This window comes from Malus domestica, chromosome 08 (genome assembly GCF_042453785.1).
Source record: "Malus domestica chromosome 08, GDT2T_hap1".
Lineage (NCBI taxonomy): Eukaryota > Viridiplantae > Streptophyta > Magnoliopsida > Rosales > Rosaceae > Malus > Malus domestica.
This window is the reverse complement of record NC_091668.1, coordinates 2,113,481-2,126,748: the sequence shown is the minus strand read 5'-3', so window position 1 is coordinate 2,126,748 and position 13,268 is coordinate 2,113,481. Positions and strand designations below refer to the sequence as shown.

Sequence of the window (13,268 nt, the reverse complement as noted above, 5' to 3'; positions counted from 1 at the left end):
CAAAAAAAGCATCCGACAAGAATCTGTACTCCGGAGCCATCGGACTCAGCCAGCCAGCCACCAGAACTCATGCCGAGATCTCTCTCTCGAAGGCACGAAGCTTTCATGCCAAAATTTCTGGGAACACCTCCCCGGTGGCAATAGCATTTACTGACATCGTGCTTCTTTTTACCGTCGAGTAACTTTTCTTTTTGTAAGTAATTTCTTATCCAAGTATCCTTTTGTTTTCAAGTGATAAAAAAAATAGTAATTCTTCACTTTATTCAACAATTATCGGCCATTAATATTTAAATTTAAACCTTAATGATTAACAGTTACAAAATTATGTATTGTTCTATAAAAAAAGATTATGTATTATTAAATCAAGAGTAATGATAGATAGACTATCTTTTTAAATCATATTAAATCAAATGATGTGACAATTAATAATTGAATTTCATTTCTAATGATTTAAAAAAAGAATTTAAACATCAACCACCACATCATAATAGAGAAAAATAACACTTTGACGAATGCATAATGACTTTTGAAATGCAAATAACATCTCATGTTATATAACATTTATCAGCAGTTTAGATATCAAGTAACATATTCATGTTAAACAATTGATTTATTTAATATTTTTGGATATCTAAACGATATCTAATTTAAATGATTTTTGTGATGGTAGTTTTCATAAAGATTGAACAGTTTCGATTATGAAATTTCTAAAGTGAAGATACAATTTCGATTATCCCCCAAAGAAGAATGCAAATATTATTCCATATATTATAACACTTGTTTTATTAACATCTTGGTTGTTATTGTCTTAATTTCTCGTATTCCAACCTTTCTCTCGCCTTTTTCGACCTTCAGTCATCATACCTTATGTACTCTTTGTCATCTTATCTAGTCCTTTATTTACAAGATAAAAGATGAACTTGACTATGCTGGATCATCGCAACAAAAAGATTATGGGAAACAAATATGTCATCTTTGGCAAAAAAGGTAACGTGTAATTTATGTTTTGGAATGTTGAACATTTGGTTACAATTTAAAAATATTTGATTGGGTATCATTTGGTTTGTGCCATTCTAGCTTTTCCCAAAAACCTAAAAATTAAAATTTCAGCCCTTTACCAATTTTAGCTTTGCCCAAAAACCTAAACATTAAAATTAGAAACCCATTTGTCGATTTTTCTCTCAACTCTGGCTTAATTGCGGCAGCTGGCCATCGCCTAGCCATTAAGTGGGCACCTATACAATTTTTTTAGAACACTGTTGGAAGGAGTCATTTGCTAATCAAATCCCTCTTATCTAAGTTCTTTTATCTAGTATATTGTGACTCATTCTTTACTATTCTAGCATCGATCCCGTGAGACTTGAAAGTTCCTCACCAAAAGGCTCGATTGGACGTCGTTTAAGAATAATTAAAAACACCTTCGTATTTAAAAGTGATTTTGACAACATTTAACATCAAAGCTTAATAGTGTTTATAAGGCTTGTTTAGAAAATACTTTTAAAATGACTGAAATCATTTTTTGTGAAAAATATTTTTTAAACCAATTCTTCATAAAAACACAAGTGAATCTTGAAAAAGTACTGGAAGTGCTTTCTGCTAGAAACAGCAATTATGTGCTTCTTCCAAAGCACTTTTGAAAACATATTTTTGGGTTTCTAAAGCACTTAAAGTGCTTATTCGACGAAGCACGTTCAAGTACATTGAGACTCAAAAATATTATTTCTAAATATGCTTTCAGTCATTTTAAAATCACATCTAACCAATTATGAACAAAATGTACTTCTCACGTAAGAATTCTCAAACATACCCTAATCTTTTTACACTACCACACTAAGTATAATAATTGCTTAATTTTACACTTTAGAATATGTTTTTAAGTTAGAATATTCTATCTTATTAGAATATTCTATCTTATTATTTTGAGGAGAAAAAAAAAATTGTTATTGGTTTAGTTTTATAATCAGAGTAAATTGTAACAATTGTTTCTCAACTTTAATCAAATTAGAGCAATAGTCTCTCAACTAAAAATTCATTACTATTGGCCTCTCAACTCATCAAAACATGTAACTATGGTCATTTTCGTCAAGTTCGTCAAAATTATGTCAAAATGAGTTATGTTGGAATAATTATTGCTACAATTGAGTTAAAGTTAAGGGATCATTGCTCCAATTAGATTAAAATTGAGGAACCATTCCTCCAACTGAATTAAAGTTGAGGGACAATTAATACAATTTTTCTTATTTGATTTTCCATATTTACCCCTTGATTTAGCCTCACGTGCATGACATGTGATTTATTTTGACGAAAGTTTCAACTAAGTTGACGAAAATGACTATAGTTGCACGTTATGATGAGTTGATGGACCAATAATAATGAATTTTTAGTTAAAATCTTATAATCATCATCGTCATCATCATCATTATCATTATTGAGATCGTAAGTTTTTAACAAAAAGTAAAACAAAAAATCTTTTTTTTTTGGGAAGACAACAAAAATCTTTCACCATGAAGTAACATGTGCGGCCATGCCGTATTTTAACAGAATTAAAAAAAGATTAAAAACCCAATTAAAGTTAAAAATGGAAAAGTAAATATTATCTCAGCCTCTACACAGTCTACGTGGCACCGCATCTCAATCTCCCATGAACAATTTCCCACCACTCTCCCACCACCACCACGTCCACCACCAAAGTTTCCCGTTTCCGGAAACGGAAACAACAACCCACCCACCGTCCCTCTTCTCTCACCACCGTCGTCCCCACCAAGGAATTTAATTCCCTCTCCCTTTCCCAATGCGGAGGAATAACACACCCAACTCCCACCCAAATTAGATGTTACTTGCTCCGATTCCTTTTCCTAATCCCATTGGCATCGGAATCTCCCAGATTATTCCCCTCGAATCCGATTCCCTCTTATCATCCCTCCCATTCCCTCCTCTTCCCAAATGCCTATTTAAAACCACCATGCGTGTTCCCAAGAAACCCGTTTCCTTCTGCCTCTCTCTGTTTTCTCCCGACCTTTCCGCTGCCTCCCCTTCCTCTCTCTCTCCCCGCCTCCGCTCTCGCTCTCCCGGTAAACGAAAAGGCATTCACACGATAGGTCCGTTCTTGTTGTCGTCCTCGTTTTTTCTTACAAAAAATTTCAAATTTTTAGCCATTTTTTGAGCTTTTGAAGCGTGAGTTTTGCGAGGGCTGTGTCTGCATTTACGTGTCGCTGGTGGGTTTTTGTTGGTTTGGGATTTTACCTTGTTATCTGGCGTGAAGCTTTTTAGAAGTTCGTAGGAGGAGAGGGCTGTAAGTATTGTGGGGGGGGGGGGGGGGGCGCGGTTTGAACAGCGATAAAAGAGAGAGCAAACAGCACAGAGCTTTTCTTTTAATTTTGAGAAAACTGGAAATTTTAGGTCTCCTGGAGCGTAGCTGGGAGGATTCGTGGAGTCGGAACTTAACCTGGTGCACTGTGCGCTCACTTTTGTCTGGCACTGGGGGTAAGTTTCCCGAATCCCGGGTTCTCTGTTCGTAGAAATGGGGTCTTCTTCTTCTGGTTTGTTCCTTCTTCGTCTTCATTTTCCAACAGAAAATGGGGTTTCTGTAAGAAAATGATTTCCGAAATGGGTCAGGTCAAGAATGATGAAAAAAATGAGGACTTTCGAGCTGTTTTATTGAAAAGTACCGTATACAATCATAATCTGAAGCTGTTAATGTATATATGGTGCATCATGCTTTAGTTGAATGAAAATGTCATCGTTTTCAATCACCATCAGAAGCTCTAATTTTTGCTCCACTCCTATAAACTAACAGGAGGTTATCAATTGCATGCCAGCTATTCGATGGAAAGGGGCCACGAGACTGCTGTAGGAGGTGACAAGCCATCACATTTTGCAACTATGGGCTCGACGGATGGTGGTCAGAAACCATGTGTGTGGTCATCTCCCCAAGGAGGATGTAAAATAGACTTAAGAAAGCAGATTTTCTGCAACAGATCGTTGAATATGAAGAATATTGTCGCGGTGGGATTTGATATGGATTACACATTGGCACAGTACAAGCCGGAAACCTTTGAGTCTCTTGCATACGATGGAACTATCCGAAAGTTGGTGTATGATCTAGGATACCCTCGTGAGGTTCGTCTGTTCTATCCTTTGTTCTTTCCATTTCAGGAAGACATTATGTTGCTGACATGTCATATATTATTTTGGTTTCATATTGCGATTAAACCAGTAGCAAACATCATTGCTACCATTTTAAAATATGAGCGATTCGTAGTATGTTGATTAACAATAATTACCTGGCGCAGTTGCTGAATTGGTCCTTCGATTGGACATATATGGTCAGAGGGTTGGTTCTGGATAAGAAGAGAGGCAACATCCTGAAGGTGATCCCGTTGATTATGGTTTTTTGATGTTTTATGTGGTCATTCCAAGTCAGGTTGGATTTCTATTCTTTATTGCATTGTGAATCTCTGTGTGAATACTTGTATTACATGGATGTGCAGATGGATCGACATAAGTATGTGAAAGTTGCTTACCATGGATTCAAAGAGTTATCTAAGGAAGATAAAGTTAACACCTATGGAAATACATTAATACGGGATTCCTTTGACGAGCCAGATTATATTATCATTGATACTCTCTTTGCTCTAGCTGAAGCTTACATGTTTGCCCAACTGGTTGACTTCAAAGACAAAAATCCAGGAAAAATTCCAGAGGGTGTTGAGTAAGAATACGACTTGCTCCGTGGTCCATGGATGGTAAAATTCTTTGATATCAATATTTATTTTGTTTTTTTTCTTTTCAGTTATGCTGTTATGTACAAGGATGTTCGAGCTGCTGTTGATTTGTGCCACCGTGATGGAACTTTAAAGCAAATGGTGGCAAATGACCCTCAGCGGTAAGGATATAAACATTGTGTATTAGTTTCACATAATGCAGATTAATCAATAATTGAATGGTAAAACAATCTTACTTGGTCTTCATGATTAATGCTACAAGGTATATTAATGAAGATACCTCCATAGTTCCTATGCTCAAAATGCTGAGAGATTCTGGCCGTGCTACATTCCTGGTGACAAACAGGTATTTGTGCTTCTTTTATATCTGTTTAATTAAATTTGAGAATTTTATATGTTTTTGCTGATAATCTATAACACACATTTTTCTTATAAATTTGTTTACGTCTTACAGTTTATGGGACTACACAAACATTGTGATGAATTTCCTTTGCGAGTCACGTACAGTGGATGGTAGTAGAAAATGCAATTTCGACTGGCTTAAATACTTTGATGTTGTCATCACTGGCAGGTCATGATTTTTCCTTTCCTCTAAGCGTTCTTTGTTGTTATTCTTTACCATATATCACTACTTTATTAATTCCTTAATTGGAGATTGCTAATCTGGATTTCAATTGCCCTACCCTTTGACATGGTGTAGGTTTTTATGAGTTATGCTGTTTATCATTATGTTCACCATCTCTGAATTTGCTAAGCATTTGCCATCTACACCGCCTATGTCATAGTAACTATCATTTTACTAACCATTAGAAGTGGTTACCTATGCAGTGCAAAGCCAAGCTTCTTTCATGATGGTAACCGTGCTAATCTGTTTGAGGTAGAACTCGAGTCAGGGATGCTAATCAATACTGATAATGGTTCTCCTATGGCTCAGGTTGGTATGCTAATGTTGATAATTCATTGTATGTCGCATTATACACTTGTATCCTCTTATTTAATCTAGTTTTATTAATTAATTTCATATTCCAAAAGGTTGGAAGTTCTTCACCTGCACCTACGTTATCGTTGAAGGGACAGAAGAAGGCTTGTAGAGTTTTCCAGGTACTCTTTTAAATATTTAGTGCATTATAGGATCATATTAATAGCTTTATCTGAATAGTTTATTTTCTATAACAAAACCTTCCATTTTTCTGATTATTGTGTTAATTATTTCAACTTGAGTAATAGTGCCTTTGACATTGTTTCAGGGAGGCAGCGTTGGCCATCTTCATAAACTGCTTTCAATTGAGTCAAGTTCACAGGTGAACTATTCTTTCCTGGAAGTACATCAGTTGCAAGAAAAACCGATGCTACCAACAAACTTGGGTCTAATATTTTACACATTTTTCATAGGTTCTTTATGTTGGTGACCATATATATGGAGATATTTTGCGCAGCAAAAAGGTTCTTGGTACTGAGTCTTCTAATTTCCTTTTTTTTTTTTTCCAGATTTCAGTTATCTGTGTCACTTCTTTAAACAATGTGCATGTTTTCTTTCTTCTACGTTGCTTCCCCAAATGTGATCATATTTTCCCTAATTTCTTGTCTTTATGGATAGGGTGGAGAACAATGCTTGTCGTTCCAGAGCTAGAGAGGGAGGTTGAACTCCTATGGGAATTGAGAGATACCCGCAAGGTCTTTCTAAAACTTCTTGTGAAACTGCTGTAATGTAGTATCATGATCAACAAGCTAACTTGTATGCTGGTTCATACAGCAACTTCGATTGTTGAGGAATGAACGCGATCTAATTGAAGACAAAATACATCATCTAAAGTGGTCTCTCAAGTCAGTGTTCATCTAGAATTCTATAGTACTTTTATTTATTAAATTTTCAATTGTGAGCGAAAATTTACACAGAAATGCTATTGCCCTTATCAGATTTGATGATTTTAGTACTGTGGAGAAGCAAAAATTATCTTCTGAATGCAATGCTTTGGAGGTAAGCCTGTTAAACTTGCCGAGTAAAGTTTATTTCAGATGTTGCTCAACAGTTGTGAAATTCGTATTTATACTTCTTAATGGCTTGATTTTATAGTTTCAAAGAGATCAAGTGCGTTTCGCCCATCAACAGGCTCAACGTGAATGTCACCAAATGGTAGTGATTCTCTTGTACAACATGAAACATGCTTCCTAGTTCTGAGGCTTTAGTCCAGTGGTATATGAGTTTGGTTTCAAGAATGTTGACTTGTGGTTTGCTTACATTTGCAGTTTCATAAGATCTGGGGGCAACTCATGAAGACTGGCTATCAGAACTCCCGCTTTTCCCATCAGGTGCGGTGTAAAATGGCGTCAACCTTTAAAAAAAAACACACATTCTTACTTAAGCCTTTTTCTCTAAGATGGCATCAATTGGAACTGTGTTTTCATGATGCAGGTCGAGAGATTTGCCTGCCTTTATACTAGCCAAGTTTCCAACTTGAGTCTCTACTCTCCCGACAAATACTACAGGCCGAGCGAAGACTACATGCCCCATGAATTCGATATTCTTTCCCTGTGAAGCATGTTTGCTTCGTGATAAGAAGACGCGAGCATCTATGGATGATCTAGGTGAACTGTAAATGATTTGCTCCAATAGAGAACTGTAAATTAAGTGCTTAAAAGCCCTTTACTTTTCTTTGCCCCATATGTGGTACAAACTTTTCTGCATTCTGAATGAAATGTTTCTTGCATATTATGACTATCCTCCGATTCACTTTGATTTCTTTCTCTCGAGATGATCTAGGTTGTTAGGGACTTGTTTGGAAGTGTATTATGCAAAAGCATTTGGAAGTGCTTTTCTAGAAAGTGGTTCTTGACATAGATGCACTTTTTAAGTTTGGCTTTTTAGCTATAACCCTGAGATTAGCTTAACTCTTCAATTTGGTTACTGACAACGAAAATGGATAGAAGTGGTCCCTGAGACTGTTGACCATGAATCATTTTGGTCACGTGAACGATTATGTGATCACCCTTTTAAGGGTATTTTTGATATTGATGGATTTTTTACGGAAAGATTACAACAGACAAACTCAGGGACTTTTATCGATTTTCATTGTCGATAACTAAAGTAAGGAGTTATGCCAAAATATTTTTAAGTGCTTTTGTTTGTAGAAAAAGTGCTTCCAGAAACAGTGCAAATGCTTTTGTATCTGATGAAGTTTGAATTTTGACAACCACGAAAATTCTTGTATAAGATTTATTACCAATTTCCAATCTGTAACAAATTCATACTCCACTCGTGGGATCTTTTATAAAGCATCCGTCACTGAGTTTTGCAGCTTGTTTTCTTCAATTTAACAAGCTTATCATACCAATAACAATCTGGCTCAACTTTTAGACCAACTTCACCAGGCATTTCCAATCCGCCAGATAGCTCGTAATCTTTATCCGGCATCGTCGTCGAGCTTAACGCAGAATCGCAGATGCAGAGCAATGCAGAGCTTAACGCAGATACCGGTGGTCTGTGTGAAGACTACGTCGTTGTTCTTCATATCTAATGTTCATCTTGTCGCTCGAGATCTTGTATTTCAATTGGCTCAGGGAATATTTCACTTGATAACCTTTTGTGTGATGCAGAGGATTCCCGTTTTAAGCCACTGATACTCTCTCTGCTCGTGTGGCCAGGAGCGGTGGCGCTATCTGATGAGCTCTGCTGCCAGCTACCAAAGAAAGCAGTGCTCCAGGATCTTCTCGATGAAGCTGTTCGCAGCCTTGCAGAGCTGGAACTCTCTTCCCTCACCACCTTTAGAGGGTTTTCCAATGCCTTAAGGATGTATTTCATCGGGGGACGCTTAGATGGCTTGGGGTTGAGGCAGGACCTGGCCACGATTGCCATGGCCCAAACTTCTTCCAATAGATCTTCATCTACTATCAGAGATGGGTCAACAATCTTATTCAACAGTTCCTTGTCATATATGCTGATGTAGCGCACCGTGTGATCCAACAACTCCCTTGTAGACGAATCATCAGATTTGCTGATGCCAAGCTTACCCGTTACAAGCTCAAGCAAAACCTTCCCAAAACAGTATACATCATATGAGCAAGCAGCTGATGCCGAGGCTGTCCATGCAGAAAGAAACGAAAACTAATTAATCTATTGAACGAGAAATATAAGGACCCAAGACTTGAGAGGTTTAACTGGGAAGCGAGATACAGGAACGAAATTTTCAGAAAAAAAGTTTCAAGTAGATTTACGTACCATAAGGGCTTTGTTCCAAGGTTCTGCATAAGACAGAACGGAAACTGTGATTATGCTTCTCATATATTATCCACGACTGAAGTATAATTTGATGAAAAAATGCTAAAGATTGCATATGTTAGGAATGCAGGGCTACTCATAAGGAACACTTACTGTTGTTTCCGCAACAATCTCGTGATCACATTTGGGTTACCATCCCCTTCTTGCACACGGACCTCACTCCAGCTTCCAAGCCGGACCTCAAATTTATCATCGAGAAGTATACTGCTTGCTTGAACATCTCTTCAACAACCAAAAATAAACTTTCAATCGCTTGTCAACTAACTAAAATTAGCAAAATACAGCACAATTAAGCATGAAGTAAAAAACTATAGTCAGTCAGGGAACTACAGTCTCGAATGAAAGGTACCAAGTGGTGTAACCATAAACTATCAACCACAAGGCATGCTTTGCCTTCGGTTTCAATAGTTGTATTTGTAACCATTCACTATCATTACGGAATCTTTATTTTGATAGACTAAGCAGGTTTATTAGACATATTTAACTTGAGCCAAAAAATACTACATTTTATTAGTACGAGGACTCGAAATCACTATAATTCATGAACAATGTCTGTAAGATGTGACAATAGCTGAAAGCAAGATGAGGAATACCTGTGAACGAGCGGTGGGCTGCATTCATGATGTAGGTAAGCTAGGATTTCAGCAGCTCCAATTGCAATTTTTAATCTTGTAATCCAATCCAGGGACTGTAAATTGCCATCTCCTAAGTTGGTAACCCTGTGCAAGGAACTAGCCAAGTCTCCATTTGGCATGTATTTGTAAACCAGAAGCTTCTCGCTCTCATGCTCTAAGCAGTGACCCAAAAGTGGCACCAATCTCGTATGTGAAACCTTGCTGAATAAATCCATTTCTATCGTGTATGATTCTTTCTTTACGGAATGCAAATTTACCCTTTTGATAACTACAGGGGTTCCACTCGCCAAGGATCCTCGGTATATGTCTCCAGAGTGTCCATGTTTTATAAGATTTGCTTCACTGAAAGCAGAAGTGGAATGGAGAATCTGCTCATACGTAAATGAATCTCCTCGACCTGATGCATCGATGAGATCTTTGGGGAGTGAAGGGTCATCTCCTTCTGGAACAGGCCCAACATTTGCACTTCCACGTTGATTTGTGCCTTTATTGCACATTTTCAGGAGCACTACCAGAACCAGTACCAAAATCACAATGAAGCCGAGTCCACCAAATATCCCAACCAATATAAATGTTAATCGGTTCTTGCTCTTTGATTCAGGTTCTAGGAAAGGTGGCTGAGCTGGTTCTAGGGCCCCAAAATCATCGAAACTTAAACCCCTCCCTTCATAAAACTGCCTACAATCCTGCAAACTCTTTTGATTTGGTACAATCTGTAGGCAATTTCCAGTAAGAGTATCATTGCTTTGACTATCCTCTAATACCTTGCCTTGGAAAAAATTATCAGACAAATCGATTGAGCCAAATTTCCCAACAGGAAATGTAAGATTTCCATATAACAGATTATGAGAAAGGTTGAACACAGCGCCACTAACACTAGCATTTGAACCCAGGCTCGGTAGAGTTCCTGTAAAATTGTTGCGGGATACATCGAGAAATCGCAAACTGGGAAGTGACCACAAGGCACCAGGAAGAGCACCATCAAATTTATTCCGACTCAGAACCAGAACTTCCAGCTGAACAAGACTCGAAAACAAACCCTCCGGCAATGGACCTTCCACAGCATTATCTCCAATACCCATCCTCCTCAAACTCCTCAACCCTCTCAGTTCCACAGGCAATGACCCAGACAAAGTGTTCTTGCTAAGATCAAGCTCAACCAACCGGGAAAGGTTACTAAACTGAACCGGAATCGAATCGGTGAGACTATTATCAGACAAGTCCAAGAACTTAAGCCTTGAAAGGGTTCCCAAACCTGGTGGAACCGACCCAGATAAGAAGTTTGAAGAAAGGTCAAGACTTTCAAGCTTTCCAAGATTGGCAAAGCCAGAAGGTATGGACCCAGTAATCGCATTCCTCGAAAGATCAAGAATTTCCAACTCTGTTATGTTTATCAACGCAGAAGGTAAAATCCCAGTAATATCATTGCCAGATAAATACAAAGAAGTAAGATTTTTCAAATTACCAAGCGACTGGGGAATAGAACCAATGACTGACGCAGACCTAAGGTCGAGCACCTGGAGTGCACCAAGTCTTTGGCCAAACCAGTCGGGTATGGACCCAGGAAGCGCGAACCCGGAGGCGTTGAAAGAAGCCAAGAGGGTGATATTAGCCAGTGAATCGACGGAGAACCGGGGGTTTTGCTGGCCCACTCGGGTTCGCCTCAAACCGGACACGGTAATTCCAGTGACACGGCCATTCTTGCTGCATGTGACTCCGGTCCAGGATGAACATGGGTCGGCCTTTCTGGGCCAGTTTTTGCTTCTGAGACCCAACGAAGACCGGAGCTCCAGTAACGCCGACCGCTCCATGTCGGAGCTCAAAGAACCCTGCTGCGCAAAACCACTCTGAATCACGAACAAGATTAACGCTACGGCAAAGGCGCCGACTTGGGCTCTCGCCCCCATTGCCGTTTTAGTTACAGATAACAACTTCATGGTCGTCAATGGAAATTCTTCTCCGTCTTGGTCTCCACCATTTCTCTGATAATTCTTCTTTTCTCTACCAAGATTAAAAATTTCAGCAACTCAAGAAAACCCACCAACCAAAATTGCGAACTTCAAAGACCCAACAAACAAAACTGAAAATTAAGAGTACTCTGCGAAAAGAGAGTGGGTTTGAAACTTCGAAGGAGGAGGAGGTAGACCATTTAATGAGAGAGAGGAGCAGTGAGGAGTGCGCCCGCTCAACCAACGGCCAAGGCTGTGTCTATGTCTTTGTATTGTGGAGTCACTGTCAGAGCCACCGGAAGCCATTAATGAAGCCATGTTCAGTTTCAGTTATGGCTTTTGGTGGTGTGGTTGAAAATATTGAAATATTGATATTTAGTTTTTGGAAAGAAAAATGCCAAGACACTCTTTGAGATTATTGTAATTAACTTGGAAAGATAGTAAGAGAATTCTCTTAAAAGTAAGATTCTCTATAAACTCTTTACCATTGTTTCAAAGGAAAACTAATAAAAAATACTTGAAAGTTTTGAGTTTTAACGATAAGGGCAAAATGAAAGGTAAAATGAATAGTATCAAGATTGATTTTTTAGTATACAAATGTGATTTTCTTGTTAAAATGAACAATACCGAGAGTTTTTCGTTAAAGTTTCCTTGTTCCAATTAAATTAAAATTAAAGAATTATTGTTACAATTTACTTTATATAGAATTATGAAAAATATAAGGTGTCTGACAATTTATATTGACAAATGCTAAAGATACTCCACCTCATATTCTTCGTATTTCCCTTTCTCTAATTACTATTTTGATCTTTGTACTTTGGTATTGTGTTTGGATTGGAGAGGATCACATCACATTTTTATTAAACAGACCATCATCTTTTTCTTTTAAGCGCGTCTTTGCCTTTGATTTTTCTTCTCTCTTTTTCCATATGGAGTTATTGACACCTTTAGCCTCATGTCACATACTGCCACAAAAAATTTGGCCAGAATGATAGTGATATCTAGTGTTTTTTGTTCCAAATTCAATTAAGATAAGCTCAGATAAGTCATTTTCTTATGAAAAAGTTTAATTAATGTCGCTTTCTTGTGAATTTGGACGAATAATTCAAGTTTGAAACTTCTTTTAATGTTGTAAATAAAATGTCGGTATTACCAGTATGATATGTTACTTTATGAATTTCACTGAAGAACAAAATATGACACTATGTTGACCTTGATTTTTTTTTTTTAATCTTTATTTCTTTAAGGATGATCTTTGTGTTTTTCTTGAGTTACTCGTGCATGTTTTTCATCAAAAACGAAAAATAAAAATAAATGTAAGTTCATCTAATTAACAACCAGATAAAATTACATATGTTTTTTTGGAAACAAAAAGTTTGAGAAGAGATTGACTTCTCTCCGCATATTCACAATCTTGAATTGGATGGACTTACGTAAAAGTACATATGTTGCTAGTTATTGACTCACGTAATTAGATAAGAATTTGGGCAAGTATCAAGATATTATCCCCAAATTTAGTATTAAAAGTTTAAGTACCTAACTATTAGTTAATTGGTGAGAGACCAAGACTTTTTTAACACCTACACTTTGAATAACTCTTGATTGGTCCTCAGAACCAAAGTAGAGTTAAATGATTATTCTAAGGACTTTTATGTGCTTTTGATGATTATTCAATTAAAGAAAA

At 37.4% G+C, this 13,268-nt stretch overlaps 2 protein-coding genes across 8 annotated transcripts; one reads left to right on the top strand and one right to left on the bottom strand.

Moving 5' to 3' along the window:
• Nucleotides 1-2,607: 2,607 nt before the first annotated feature.
• Nucleotides 2,608-7,443, top strand: LOC103440481 (uncharacterized). Of its 7 annotated transcripts, none has more exons than XM_008379171.4 (17): nucleotides 2,608-3,098; nucleotides 3,797-4,119; nucleotides 4,293-4,370; nucleotides 4,491-4,711; nucleotides 4,793-4,885; nucleotides 4,987-5,070; nucleotides 5,179-5,295; nucleotides 5,553-5,658; nucleotides 5,757-5,825; nucleotides 5,972-6,025; nucleotides 6,117-6,174; nucleotides 6,322-6,398; nucleotides 6,478-6,548; nucleotides 6,642-6,702; nucleotides 6,799-6,858; nucleotides 6,972-7,034; nucleotides 7,138-7,443. In XM_008379171.4, the coding sequence occupies exons 1-17, from the start codon at nucleotides 2,831-2,833 to the stop codon at nucleotides 7,258-7,260; spliced, it is 1,926 nt and encodes a 641-aa protein (XP_008377393.3). In that variant the 5' UTR covers nucleotides 2,608-2,830; the 3' UTR covers nucleotides 7,261-7,443. The 7 variants fall into 7 exon arrangements, with proteins under 7 accessions (XP_008377393.3, XP_070683169.1, XP_028962472.2 ...); XM_070827068.1 differs by having other exon boundaries at nucleotides 2,610-3,483; nucleotides 6,657-6,702; XM_029106639.2 differs by having other exon boundaries at nucleotides 2,610-3,483.
• Nucleotides 7,444-7,906: 463 nt separating this feature from the next.
• LOC103440482 (probable LRR receptor-like serine/threonine-protein kinase At2g16250) lies at nucleotides 7,907-12,020 on the bottom strand. The gene is made up of 4 exons (XM_070827066.1): nucleotides 9,594-12,020; nucleotides 9,094-9,222; nucleotides 8,941-8,963; nucleotides 7,907-8,801 (listed from the first exon to the last, which is right to left on the bottom strand). Exons 1-4 carry the CDS (start codon nucleotides 11,570-11,572, stop codon nucleotides 8,236-8,238), a joined length of 2,697 nt encoding a protein of 898 aa, XP_070683167.1. The 5' UTR covers nucleotides 11,573-12,020; the 3' UTR covers nucleotides 7,907-8,235.
• Nucleotides 12,021-13,268: the final 1,248 nt, after the last annotated feature.

Excerpts from the sequence above, each read along its gene's own strand:
- LOC103440482 (XM_070827066.1), bottom strand. The coding sequence starts at position 11,572 with ATGAAGTTGTTATCTGTAACTAAAACGGCAATGGGGGCGAGAGCCCAA. Across the intron at positions 8,964-9,093 it reads AGATTGTTGCGGAAACAACA|AACCTTGGAACAAAGCCCTT; the intron begins GTAAGTGTTCCT and ends TGTCTTATGCAG. Across the intron at positions 8,802-8,940 it reads CTTGGAACAAAGCCCTTATG|CCTCGGCATCAGCTGCTTGC; the intron begins GTACGTAAATCT and ends CTGCATGGACAG.
- LOC103440481 (XM_008379171.4), top strand. The coding sequence starts at position 2,831 with ATGTTACTTGCTCCGATTCCTTTTCCTAATCCCATTGGCATCGGAATC. Across the intron at positions 5,296-5,552 it reads GATGTTGTCATCACTGGCAG|TGCAAAGCCAAGCTTCTTTC; the intron begins GTCATGATTTTT and ends TTACCTATGCAG. Across the intron at positions 6,175-6,321 it reads GCGCAGCAAAAAGGTTCTTG|GGTGGAGAACAATGCTTGTC; the intron begins GTACTGAGTCTT and ends CTTTATGGATAG.